The 12,983-nt window shown below is 40.8% G+C and overlaps 1 protein-coding gene across 26 annotated transcripts in view; it reads right to left on the bottom strand.

The window, feature by feature from the left end:
• Positions 1 to 12,983, bottom strand: part of FBXO10 (F-box protein 10) — an 85,985-nt gene that overhangs the window by 55,870 nt on the left and 17,132 nt on the right. For 17 of the 26 annotated variants that reach the window (XM_067039719.1, XM_067039725.1, XM_067039722.1 and 14 more), the window contains one exon: positions 6,157 to 6,283. The exons of the other annotated variants lie outside the window; for them this stretch is intronic. Coding sequence is in view for 9 of the 17 variants with exons in the window: in XM_067039731.1 (XP_066895832.1) it covers positions 6,157 to 6,283 (127 nt within the window). In the remaining 8 variants the exon portion in view is untranslated. The remainder of the gene's footprint in view (positions 1 to 6,156; positions 6,284 to 12,983) is intronic. 26 annotated transcript variants of the gene reach the window in all.

A 12,983-nucleotide genomic window follows, 5' to 3' on the forward strand; every position in this document is an offset into this window, starting at 1 on the left:
TTACCATCACCCCAGAAAGTTCACTCATGACTTCTCCTAGTCAATCCCTAACCCCAATCTCAAGAGGCAACCACTATTGTGACTTTTCTACCACAGATTAGTTTTGTCTGTTCTAGAATTTCATATAAATGGAATCATGCAGTAAGTATTCTTTTTTTTTTTTTTTTTTTTTTTTGCGGTATGCAGGCCTCTCACTGTTGTGGCCTCTCCTGTTGCAGGGCACAGGCTCCGGACATGCAGGCTCAGCGGCCATGGCTCACGGGCCTAGCCGCTCCGCGGCATGTGGGATCTTCCCGGACTGGGGCATGAACCCATGTCCCCTGCATCGACAGGCAGACTCTCAACCACTGCGCCACCAGGAAAGCCCAGTATTCTTTTGTGTAAGGCTTCTTTCACTCAGAAGAACATTTTGGAGACTCATCCATTTTGCTGCATGTATCAGTAGCTCATCCCTTTTTATTGTTGAGTAGTAGTTCGTTGTACATTAATATATCACAGTTTAAAAAAAAATCGATCCTCCTATTGGTAGAAAGCAAAACGGTTTCCAGTTTGGTGCTATTATGAATAATGTTGCTGTGAATATTCTTATACAAGTGCTTTGTGGACATATGTTTTAATTTTTTTTGAGTAAATGCTTAGAAGGGAAATTGCTGGGTTCTTTTTCCAAAGAACATTTTACACTCTCATCATGAATGTATAAGAAACACCATCGCTCCACAACTTCACTAACATTTATTGTGGTCAGTCTTGTATCATTCTGGTGGATGTGTAATGGTACCTCATTAAAAAAATTTTTTTATTGAACTATAGTTGATTTACAATATAGTGTTACAGATTCAGATTCTTTTCCATTATAGGTTATTACAAGATACAGTACTGAATATAGTTCCCTGTGCTATACAGTAGGTCCTTGTTGTTTATTTATATTATATATAATGGCATGTATCTGTTAATCCCATGCTCCTAAATTTATCCCTCCCCTTCCCCTTTCCCCTTTGGTAACTGTAAGTTTGTTTTCTGTCTGTGAGTCTGATTCTGTTTTATAAATAAGTTGATTTGTATTATTTTTAGATTTTACATATAAGTGATATCATGTAATATTTGTCTTTCTCTGACTTATTTCACTCAGTATGATCATCTCTAGGTCCAACCATGTTGCTGCAAATGGCAATAATTCATTCTCTTTTCTGGCTGAGAAATATTGCATTGTATATATATATATATATACCACATCTTCTTTATCCATTCATCTGTTGATGGACACTTAGGTTGCTTCCATGTCTTGGCTATTGTGAATAATGCTGCTATGAACATAGGGGTGCATGTATCTTTTTCGAAACTGGTATCTCATTTTGGTTTTAATTTGCATTTCCCTCATGACTAATGATGTTGAACACTTTCATGTGCTTATTGGCCTTTCATATATCTCTTCTGAAGTGTTCAAATCTTTTGTCTAGTTTTTTAAAAATGGGGTTATCTTTTTAATTATTGAATTATAGGACTTCTTTATATATCCTTTGCCAGATAAATGTTCTGTGAATATTTTCTTCTACTCTGTAGCTTGTCTTTTCACTTTCTTAATAGTATCTTTTGATGAGAAGTTTTTTATTTTGATGAAGCTGAACATACCTTTTCTTTAAAAAAAATGATTATTGGTTTCTTTTACCTGAGAAGCCTTTGTTACTCCCCACATAATGAAGATATTCTCCTATATTTTCTTCTAAAAGCTTTGTGGTTTTAACTTTTGCATTTTGACCTATGATACAATCATGAATTAATTTTTGTTATGGTATGAGGTGGAGGTTGAAGTTAAATTTTTTTTTTTTTTTTTTTTTTTTTTGCGGTACACAGGCCTCTCACTGTTGTGGCCTCTCCCGTTGTGGAGCACAGGCTCAGCGGCCATGGCTCACGGGCCCAGCCGCTCTGCGGCATGTGGGATCTTCCCAGACCGGGGCACGAACCCGTGTCCCCTGCATCAGCAGGCGGACTCTCAACCACTGCGCCACCAGGGAAGGCCTGATGTTAATTTTTTTATGTGAATATCCAGTTATTCCAGCACCATTTGTTAAAAAGAATCTCCTTTCCCTATTGGCTTGCTTTAGTGCCTTTGTCAAAAATCAAATGACAGGGGCTTCCCTGGTGGCGCAGTGGTTGAGAATCCGCCTGCCGATGCAGGGGCCACGGGTTCGTGCCACGGTCTGGGAAGATCCCACATGCCGTGGAGCGGCTGGGCCCGTGAGCCATGGCCGCTGAGCCTGCGCGTCTGGAGCCTGTGCTCCGCAATGGGAGAGGCCACAACAGTGAGAGGCCCGTGTACCACAAAAAAAAAAAAAAAAAAAAAAAAAAAAAAAAAAATCAAATGACAGTAGCGTGGACCTATTTCTGGGTGATTTATTCTGTTTCATTGAACTATTTGTCAATCCTTATGCCAGCACCACACTACAATTTTACATTTTTCCTTTGATAAATTGGGCTTTTAGTGTCAAGTCCCAGAACCCTTTACCTAGCTCTAGATCCTAAATATTTTCTCCTATTTTTTCTTTTTCCCTAAAAGTTTTATAGTTTTACCCTTCATGTTTAAGTCTATGATCCATTTTGAGTTAATTTTTGATTTAGGTATAAGACTTAGTTTGAAGTTCATTTTTTTTTTTTTTTTTGGACTTCTGGTCGTCCAACTGTTCCAGCACCATTTGTTGAAAGGGCTATCCTTTCTCCATTGAATTGCTTTTCTACTTTTGTCAAAAATCAGTTGAGCTTAGTGTTCTGGTTTCTTTTAGTAGAAGCAACATTTCAAGACCACAATCTGGGTATTAGAGATGCTTATTTCTACTAGGTTTGGTCATGGTTTCTAAGCCTTTTCAGCAGACTTCTGTCTCCTCCACCAGAATGTGGGTTTCTTTGGCAAGGACTGGATACCTTGCTCTCTGAAGACCCAATACCTGGTGTTGACCCCCTTCTCTACTCCAATCATTCAGAGCAACAGGAAAGAAAATCACTCTAAGCCACAGAGTGCCTAGATTACTGCAACACTGGGTCCACATGTCTCAGGTACCATGAGAGTGGGATTCTGACTTTTCTGAGGCTCTAAGTTCTTTCAGGAAATGCTGCCAATAAGTAAACCAAAGGAGAAAAGTACATGATTTATTATTACCCACAGGTGACTTGACCAGAGTCACTGGGAGAAAAAAACAAGTCAGCAGTACCTCTGGTAAGATTAAGTTAACACTTTCATATTCAACTCTCACATAACTCATTTTTTCCCTCACAACTTCTTATCTTTGCACTCCACATTCCTCCCAAACATCTCCCAGACCTTCTGCAACTCTGCCTCTAACTGCACCTTTCCTAATTTGACTGCTGCTCTTCTCATTACAGTGTCATTTGCAGGAGGGAGGAGCTCTGATGCCAGGACTCTGAGTGGGTTGAATGCAGTTCAGTTTTAGGTGGGCCTCTCCTCCAACTAGGTTCTTGGCTCACTTATGAGGTAATTTAATTTAAAATGTTATCTTGCCTGTCCATCAGGTCTTGGTGACCTGTACATGATTCTCTGAGTTCAGTGACTTCATATGTCACATTTCTTCTAACCCTGACCCTTCACACAGTCCCTTCCTGAAACCTCAGATTTAGCCTCCTTCTTCCACATAACAGATGCCTCCTCTGATTACCCTGTGTCCCACACAGTTCACATTTATCTTTGTAAATTTTTTATCTCCCTATTAAGAGGAGCTCATTTACAATATTTTTCTCTGTCCTTGCTTCACTTCTTTTTTCCTTATTATACTGCTACTTCAATTTAAAACCACCAGAAGAACACTGTTATCACCATTTTAACAAGTTCCTATATAAAAGAATACAAACAGTCAACCACCCAAACATTTCTTCCCAGAGGGTGATCCCATCCCAGGAAGGACCACTTGCTGCATGTGGAAGGAGTATTTCAGTCATTATTAAGAACTCAGACCTACTTCTCAGACTCCTTGCTCTCCTCATCCCCACCTCTCACTTTCCAATTTATTAGCATCTTTGATTATAACTGTATGCTGTTCTTCCAGGGGCACCATCTAATGTGTACTTTCCAATGTGCCGTATCCACAATGTTCTTTCCTTCTACAAGGGACAACTCTGACAGGTGTTCAAGAGTGAATCAGAGAATCCTAAAGAAACCCAATCTCAACAGCCTTCCAGGTGACAGGCTTCCCTATGGCGTCATGCAAGTCTGCCCAGGAGGGCCCTCTCTGGGACCCAGTGCTAATGGTCACTACTCCAATTCTCAGGAGAATGTAGAGACCCAAATCACAGCTACTCAAACTACGACCACCAAGCCCGATTACTGCATCCAACCTCACTGCTGACTTGAACCTATTTCACTACTAGTGTTCAACCCAGTCAACCCACTGAATGCTCCATTTGACATCCCACAGTACCCAGCACTGCCAACTCCTGTCCCAGATGAGTCGCCACATCAGCCCATCAATAAGGAATACACTGGGCCACCAAAACTGAGCTATAGAGAATACAGCAAGAACCAAACACACCATCTAATACCTAGCACAAAGCATGACTTTAAGTAAATGAATGAACAGAAGTAAATTGCCATCATGCCTCTACCCCAATTTTTTGGTGAATAATTAGTTTTTGCAAATTTATATAAATTTACTATATAAACACAGTTTCAAGGGCCCTCTCTCCCCCCACAAAATTCCTGCATCTACACAGAAATTCTTACACAGAAATTCTTAAAGTTTCACTGTGAATTTAAAAAATTAGAGAATTAAAAATCCCTTTTATTTCTTGTTCTTTTGTTTTGCAAACATAGCCCTTACAGAGGGCTATGTGAGGGATTCTAGGATGAGAAAGAAGTGACAGGAAATGGACACAGCTAATAACAACCTGAAAGAGAAAGTATTAAGCATAATTGCAGCTTACAGAGCTCAAGAGGAAAGAAAATCTTTAAACCAGACTTGGTGGGACTTCCCAGAGGTTCTTAAAACATGGCTCTTGACCATTCCCCCTCAGAATCACCCAGGGCCTGTTCCTAGCTCCAATTCAGATCTCCAGAATCAGAATCTCTGGGGTGGGAATGTAAATTGGTGCAGCCACTATGGAGAAGAGCATGGGGGTTCCTTCAAAAACTAAAAACAGGGCTTCCCTGGTGGCGCAGTGGTTGAGAGTCCGCCTGCCGATGCAGGGGACGTGGGTTTGTGCCCCAGTCTGAGAAGATCCCACATGCCGTGGAGGGGCTGGGCCCGTGAGCCATGGCGCCTGAGCCTGCGCATCCGGAGCCTGTGCTCCGCAACGGAAGAGTCCACAGCAGTGAGAGGCCCGCGTACCGCAAAAAAAAAAAAAAAAAAAAAAAAAAAAAAAAAAAAAGAAAAGAAAAACACTAAAAACAGTACCACCATCTGATCCTGCAATCCCATTCCTCGGCATATATCTGGAGAAAACCCTAATGTGAAAAGAAACATGCACCCCCATGTTGATAGCAGCACTATTTACAACAGCCAAGACATGGAAGTAACCTAAAGGTCCATTGACAGATGAATGGATAAAGAAGATGTGGTATATATATATATACAATTGACTATTACTCAGCCATAAAATAGAATGAAATAATGCCATTTGCAGCATCCTGGATGGACCTAGAGATTATCATATTAAGTGAAGTCAGACAGAGAAAGACAAATATCATATGCTATCACTTATACGTGGAATCTAAAAAAATGAACTTAGTTACAAAACAGAAATAGACTCAAAGAAAACAAACTTTTGGTTACCAAAGGGGACAGTTGGGGGATGTGGAGATAAATTAGGAGTTTGGGATTAACATATACACATTACTATATATAAAATAGGTAAACAACAAGGACCTACTGTATAGCACTGGGAACTATCCTCAATATCTTGTAATAACCTATAATGGAAAAGAATCTGAAGAAGTACATATATCTGAAGAAGTGTGTGTGTGTGTGTATATATATATATATATATATATATATATATATATATATATATATAATATATACCTGAATCACTTTGCTGTACACCCAAAACTAATAATAATAATACAACATTGTAACTGAACTATACTTCAATTAAAAAAAAAATTAAATAAAATATAAGAAAAAAAAAAAGAATCTCTGGAATGGAACCAATTACCTGCAACTTTACCAAGATCCCTGGTGACTGTAATGGAAAGGGCCCCTTTTCCACACTTTGATGCAGCACTCCCAGTAAAGGGCTCTCCTCAGCTTCAACCCTTTTGGTGAGTGGCTCTCCCAGTATCCTGCAAAGTCAGAAGACCTAGGATTAAGTGGTATGCAAACTTGAGCAAGTCACTTAACATCCCTGGGCCTGGTTTCCTCATATGTAAATTGGGGAGCTTGATATCACCCCAAAGGATTGCTGTGTGGATTAAAAGATCTAATGCATACTGTGTTGATAATTAGTTCTCTTTACCAGCTATTTCCAGTTGCCCCTCCTTTTGGCACATGACAGGATTGCACTCTTGGTCCCTCCTGTGGTTGGTTGGGTAGGGTCACATGACCAGTACTAATCAATGAGTTTTGAGAAGGGATGTGTGTCATTTCTTAACTGGAGCACTTCACTGCCTGTGCAAGATCATCCAGAGCTCTCTTCTTTCCAGCACAGCAACTGGCAACATTTGAGATGATGGCTACTCTGGTAGCCTGGGTCCTTGAGTGATTAGGAAAAGCAGAGTTCCCCTGCCAACCCAAAATGGATACCATGCATGAAACATAATCCTGTCTGTTGGGTTAAGGAACTGAGAATTTGGGGACTGTTTATTACTACAGCTAACCTTGCCCTTCCTGACTGATAAAAGAGCATGTGAAACTCTAAAGAGTGCTATTATGAAGCTCCTGGAGACTACCCGTTCCATGGCTTGTCTGTAGTGATTCAATATCATATTTCCCAATACTGAGCTGAAATCTGGATCCTAGTTACTTCCTCAGTTGGTCTCTGTTGTATCCCCCTGGGGTCATTGGAGTTCTGCTCCCTTATATATGCTGCATATTTGGTACAAGCATTAGATGACAAACTCAGAAGCTTGTACTCTTACTGTAGCTTCCTCAGGAGGGAGTGGCTGATTAGAGCTGCATTTTAAGGAGATCCATCCAGGAGAGTAATGTTGGGTGGAACACTGAGGGAAGAAACTCACAACTTTGCAAATATTAAATGACAGTTTCTTTCCCTCAGGATGATGTGAGGGTCGCTGGTGGATTTGGGGCAAATGTGCCTGACACAGAAAATACTAGGGCTTCAGTTTTCTTGGGATTCCAAGAAGCTCACCCCACAGTGGGAAGCAAAGGGTATTGGATCTGGCCTCTTGCGGGAAGGAGGATTTCCCAGCAGGGGATTTTTCCATCCTTCAGCAGTTGTCTTCCTCCAAAATTTCCCATGTCCCCAACTCTAGGCAATACCGCAAGGCTAAATCGAGACTGGGGCTGACAGTTCTCCCCTCAAGAGCCCTCTGAACTTAGAGAGGATTTCCTTTCATGAAAACGTCCTATTCTCTGTTGTTCCATTTGGCATTATTTACTATATCTTTACAACACTAATCATGGGGATCCACAGAGCAACAGGGATTTCTATAACCAGGTAACACTTAAAAAAAAATGTGTTCCCACATGATCATCTCAATAGACACAGAAAAAGCATCTGACAAAATTCAACATCCATTCATGATAAAAACTCTCACCAGGGCTTCCCTGGTGGCGCAGTGGTTGAGAGTCTGCCTGCCGATGCAGGGGACACGGGTTCGTGTCCCGGTCCAGGAAGATCCCACATGCTGCGGAGCAGCTGGGCACGTGAGCCATGGTCGCTGAGCCTGCGCATCCAGAGCCTGTGCTCCGCAATGGGAGAGGCCACAACAGTGAGAAGCCCGCATACCGCAAAAAAAACAAAACAAACAAAAAAAACCTCTCACCAAAGTGAGTATAGAGGGACTATATCTCAACATAATAAAAGCTATTTATGATAAACCCACAGACAACATGATACTCAACAGTGAAAAGCTGAAAACCTTCCTGCTAAATTCAGGAACAAGACAAGAATACCCACTCCCATCACTTCTATTCAACACAGTACTGGAAATCCTAGCCACAGAAATCAGACAAGAAAAAGAAATAAAAGGTATACAAATTAGAAAAGAAGAGATGAAACTGTCACTATTTGCAGATGACATGATACTCTCTCTACACAAAGTCTCCACACAAAAACTATTAGAATAAATGAGTTCAGCAAGGTAGCAGGATATAAGGTTAATATACAGAAATCTGTTGTATTTCTTTACACTAACAATGAAATATCAGAAAGAGAAAGTAAAAAAGCGACCCCCGTCTAAAATCATGTCAAAAAAACAAACAAACAAACCCAAAAAACCAAAAACAGAACTTAGGAATAAATTTAACCAAGGAGGTGAAAGACCTAAATGCTGAAACCTATAAAACACTGATAAAGGAAACTGAAGATGATTCAAAGAAATGGAAAGATATCCAAGGCTCTTGGATTGAAAAAGAATATTGTTAAAATGGCCATACCACCCAAAGCAATCTACAGATTTAATGCAATCCCTATCAAAATACCCATGACATTTTTCACCGAACTAGAACAAATAATCCTAAGATTTATATGGAACCACAAAAGACCCAGAATTGTCAAAGCAATCCTGAGAAAAAAGTACAAAGCTGAAAGTATAACCCGTCCAGACTTCAGACTATGCTACAAAGCTACAGTAGTCAAAACAGTGTGGTACTGGCACAAAAACAGACATATAGACAAATGGAACAGACTAGAGAGCCCAGAAATTACAGCACCCAGAAATAAACCCACACACTTATAGTCAATTAATTTACAACAAAGAAGGCAAGAATATACAATGGAGAAAAGACAGTCTCTTCAACAAGTGGTGTTGGGAAAGCTGGATAGCTATATGTAAACTCAATGAAATTAGAACGCTCTCTCACACCATATACAAAAATAAACTCAAAATGGTTTAAAGGCCTATAAGTAAGACATGACACCACAAAACTCCCAGAAGAGAACATAGGCAAAACCTTGTCTGACATAAATCATAGCAATGTTTTCTTAGGTCTCACAAGGCAAAAGAAATAAAAGCAAAATTTAGCTTTTTTACAGCAAAAAAAACCCATCAACAAAATGAAACAACAATCTACAGAATGGGAGAAAATATTTGCAAACAATGCAACCAACAAGGGGTTAATATACAAAATACATAAACAGCTCCTACAACTAAATATCAAAAAAAAACTCAATCAAAAAATGGGCATAAGACCTAAATAGACATTTCTCCAAATAAGACATGTGCCAACAGGCACATGAAAAGATGCCACACATCACTAATTATTAGAGAAATGCAATCAAAACCACAATGATATATCACCTCACACAGTCAGAACGGCTATCATCAAAAAGTCTACAAATAAAAAATGCTGGAGAGGGTGTGGAGAAAAGGGAACTCTCCTACACTGTTGGTGAGAATATAAATTGGTACAATCACTATGGAGAACAGTATGGCGGTTCCTTAAAAAACTAAAAATAGAGCTACCATATGATCCAGCAATCCCACTCCTTGGTATGTATCCAGAGAAAACTCTAATTTGAAAAGATACATGCACCCCAATGTTTACAGCAGCACTATTTACAATTGCCAAGATAAGGAAGCTACCCAAGTGCCCATCAACAGACGAATGGTTTAAGAAGATGTGGTATATATACACAATGGAATATTACTCAGCCATTTGCCAGCAACACGGATGGACCTAGAGAATATTATACAATACTTAGTGAAGTAAGTCAGACAAAGACATGATACCAGTTATATGTGGAATCTAAAAAAATAATACAAATGAATCTATACACAAAATAGAAATAGACTCACACAGAAAACAAATTCATGGTCACCAAAGGGCAGGGGGGGAGTAAATTAGGCATATGGGGTTAACAGACACAAACTATTACACTATACATAAAGTAGATAAGCAACAGGAAATTACTGTATAACACAGAAAACTATATTCAGTATCTTGCAATAACATAATAGAAAATCTAAAAAATAAATATATATAACTAAATCACTCTGTATACCTGAAACTAACACAATATTGTAAATCAACTATACTTCAATTTTTAAAAATGTATTCAAGTTTTGCCCTTCTTTTTGCCACTGGGGCCTCTGAGCTATGGAATTAAAAGAAACAAATATCCCCCAAGGCCTGTGCCTGTAAAAAAACAACAGTGGGAACTTGTTTGGATGGGAGGGAGCAGGTCCTGAGGTAGACCTCAAGCTGTTCCTTTTTTAATGTGTTCCCAAGAGTGTGAGAACTCAAGGTTTCTGTGTGGCCTCTACCTAACTGCACAGTGGAGGGATCCACATGCCACTGGGCCACCTGGTGTCCCCAGCCTCAGTGGGGAAGGCAGAGGCCACCCTCTTGGGAGATGAGTTCCATGAAACTTGGCTCTCGACAAGCAGACTCTACTGCTTCCCAGCCCCGTGACTTGAGGCAAATCCTTTAACCTCAAGTGAGGTTAAAGTGAGCCTATTTCCTCATCTGTAAAGAGGCTAGATGGCTATCTTGCTACCCCTCATGAGAATTTTGAGAATTTCCAAAGGAAAAAAATCATTTATTCAACAAATATTTGTCAATTGTCTACTACTATGCTAGGCACTCTTCCAAGTAGTGACAAGTAGTAAATAAGACAAGACCCTCAGGGACAGGCAATACATTTAAAAAATAATAACATAAATGCTAAGAAGAGAAATAAAGCAGGCTAAGGCATGTATGTGTGCATGCATGCACACATGTGCTACTTTATTTTTTTAGTATTTATTTTATTTATTTTGGCTGCACTGGGTCTTAGTTGCAGCACATAGGATCTTCCTTGTGGCATGTGGACTCTTAGTTGCAGCATGCAGACTTCTTAGTTGGGGCATGCATGTGGGATCTAGCAACCCAACCAAGGATGGAACCCAGGCCCCCTGCATTGGGAGCATGGAGTCTTAGCCACTGGACCGCCAGGGAAACCCCCCACATGTGCTATTTTAGATAGGGTTGTCAAGGAAGGTCATTGAGGAATTGACATTTGAACAGAGACCTGAATGACATTTAAAGCCATGGCATAAGATCACTAGAGAGAGTGAAGATGACCAAGGCCTTGCCAGCCTAACATCTAAAGGGCATGAGAAAAGGACTTGATAAAGGAGAGATTGGGATTGAACACCCTGAGAAAACTGTACAGAACTCTGGGCAACGTGAGGCACCAGAACCAAAGCATTGCTGTGCTTTGTTCTGCTGTCTAGGCTGCCACTGCTTCTGAGAGGGTGGCTGCTGTGCCCATTTAGGTCACTGAGCATCATGATGGGTCGGCAAGTTAGGGTCAGGAATAAAACCTCTAGTGACATCTCTGCAACTCACTAACGCTTTTGTGTGAGTGGATGTGTGGGGTGGGTGAAGGGGACGCGAGGAAGTACCGAGTTACAGCACAGGGACTACCCCTGTGAGAAGTGACACAGCACATGCAGATGTAGGGCGGCCAGGTGACACATGGCCTGAACACCTGCTGTGAAGAAATTCACTGTGACAAACTAGACATTCTCTGCCCTCAAGGAACTTACATTTTATATAATACTTTTATTTATTGTCTGTCTCCCCTGAGTAAAATGTAAGCTCCTTGAGGGCAGAAACTCTGTATCACTGCTTTGTATTATGTCTAGAACTATGCCTGACCTACAGTAGGTGCTCAATAAACACTTAATGAATGAATGATCCCATCATCATTATCTGGTATATCAGAACAGCTGAGACTATTGAATAGTCTCAGCTATAGAATCCATACTGCGAGATAGATCTTTGTGGAATAAAAAAAAAAAGTAAATAAAACCCAAGTATGTAGTCAACACTTGCTATGTATAGGACTGTGTGGTAGGCACTTCGAGGAGTCAGGAATCAGATAGAGACCCCACCCTCAAGTCTGGTAGGAGACAAAGATATCACTCCCAACACGCCACCCCCACCCCTGCAGAAAACCCCACAATACAGGGAAAAAGTGCTAAGTGCCATAAAAGAGGGAAAGCCCGTGTGTAAATAAAAATGTGTGTGAATAAAAATGTGACCCTTAGCTAGTGGAATCAGCCAGTTATAATAGAAGGCAGCAAAAACATCAGGAGCTACCGTTTACTTAGCACGACTGTCTGAAGGGAACAGCATTAAGCACTTTCATGCATTATTATTTCCTTTTATTCTCTCAACATCTCTTCAAAGCCTTACAACTCAGAATGTTGTTTCCAGGACCTAAGAACTGGTTAGAAACGCCAACTCCTGGGCATCATCCCATACCTACTGGATCAGAATTGGCACTTTAACAATTTCACCAGAGAATCCATATGTACCATATGTTTAAGAAGCACTAACTTAAAGTATGTGTCTTCATTTTACAGATAAAAAAACTAAGTGAGAGAACTTAGGTGACAAACGGCTTACCCCAAATCACTCTGTTAGACTGCAGCAGAGCCCCCTTTTGAAGCCAGACCTGACCCCAAAGTCTGGGTTTTTAACCATTAAGCCAAACTTCATGGAAGAGCTGGCATCTGAGCTGGACTCTGAGATATGGGTAAAATTGGGGCATCCAGAGAATGCAGGAAGGGGGACTGTGTGGGCAGAGGAAACAGTGTCAGCCAAGCCTCCAGGCAGGAAACTTCCAGCTGGGCTGAGGACACAGTAAGGAGAAGCTCCGTCTGGCCGAAGCTCTGAGAGCCTAAAGGGGTCAGGGAGAGAGATCAGCTGGATCAGTTCACGCAGTTTTTGTTAACTTGAGGGGCAGTGAGGAGCTGCCTCGAGACCCAGCACAGATGGCCCTACCCCATACTGAGATGAGTCAGACAAAAGGGACACAAACGGCTTCTAGTTGGGGCTCTGCCTCTCTCTCACTGGGTAATCTTGAAGGCA

The sequence above is a fragment of the Kogia breviceps genome, chromosome 8 (genome assembly GCF_026419965.1).
Source record: "Kogia breviceps isolate mKogBre1 chromosome 8, mKogBre1 haplotype 1, whole genome shotgun sequence".
Classification (NCBI taxonomy): domain Eukaryota; kingdom Metazoa; phylum Chordata; class Mammalia; order Artiodactyla; family Physeteridae; genus Kogia; species Kogia breviceps.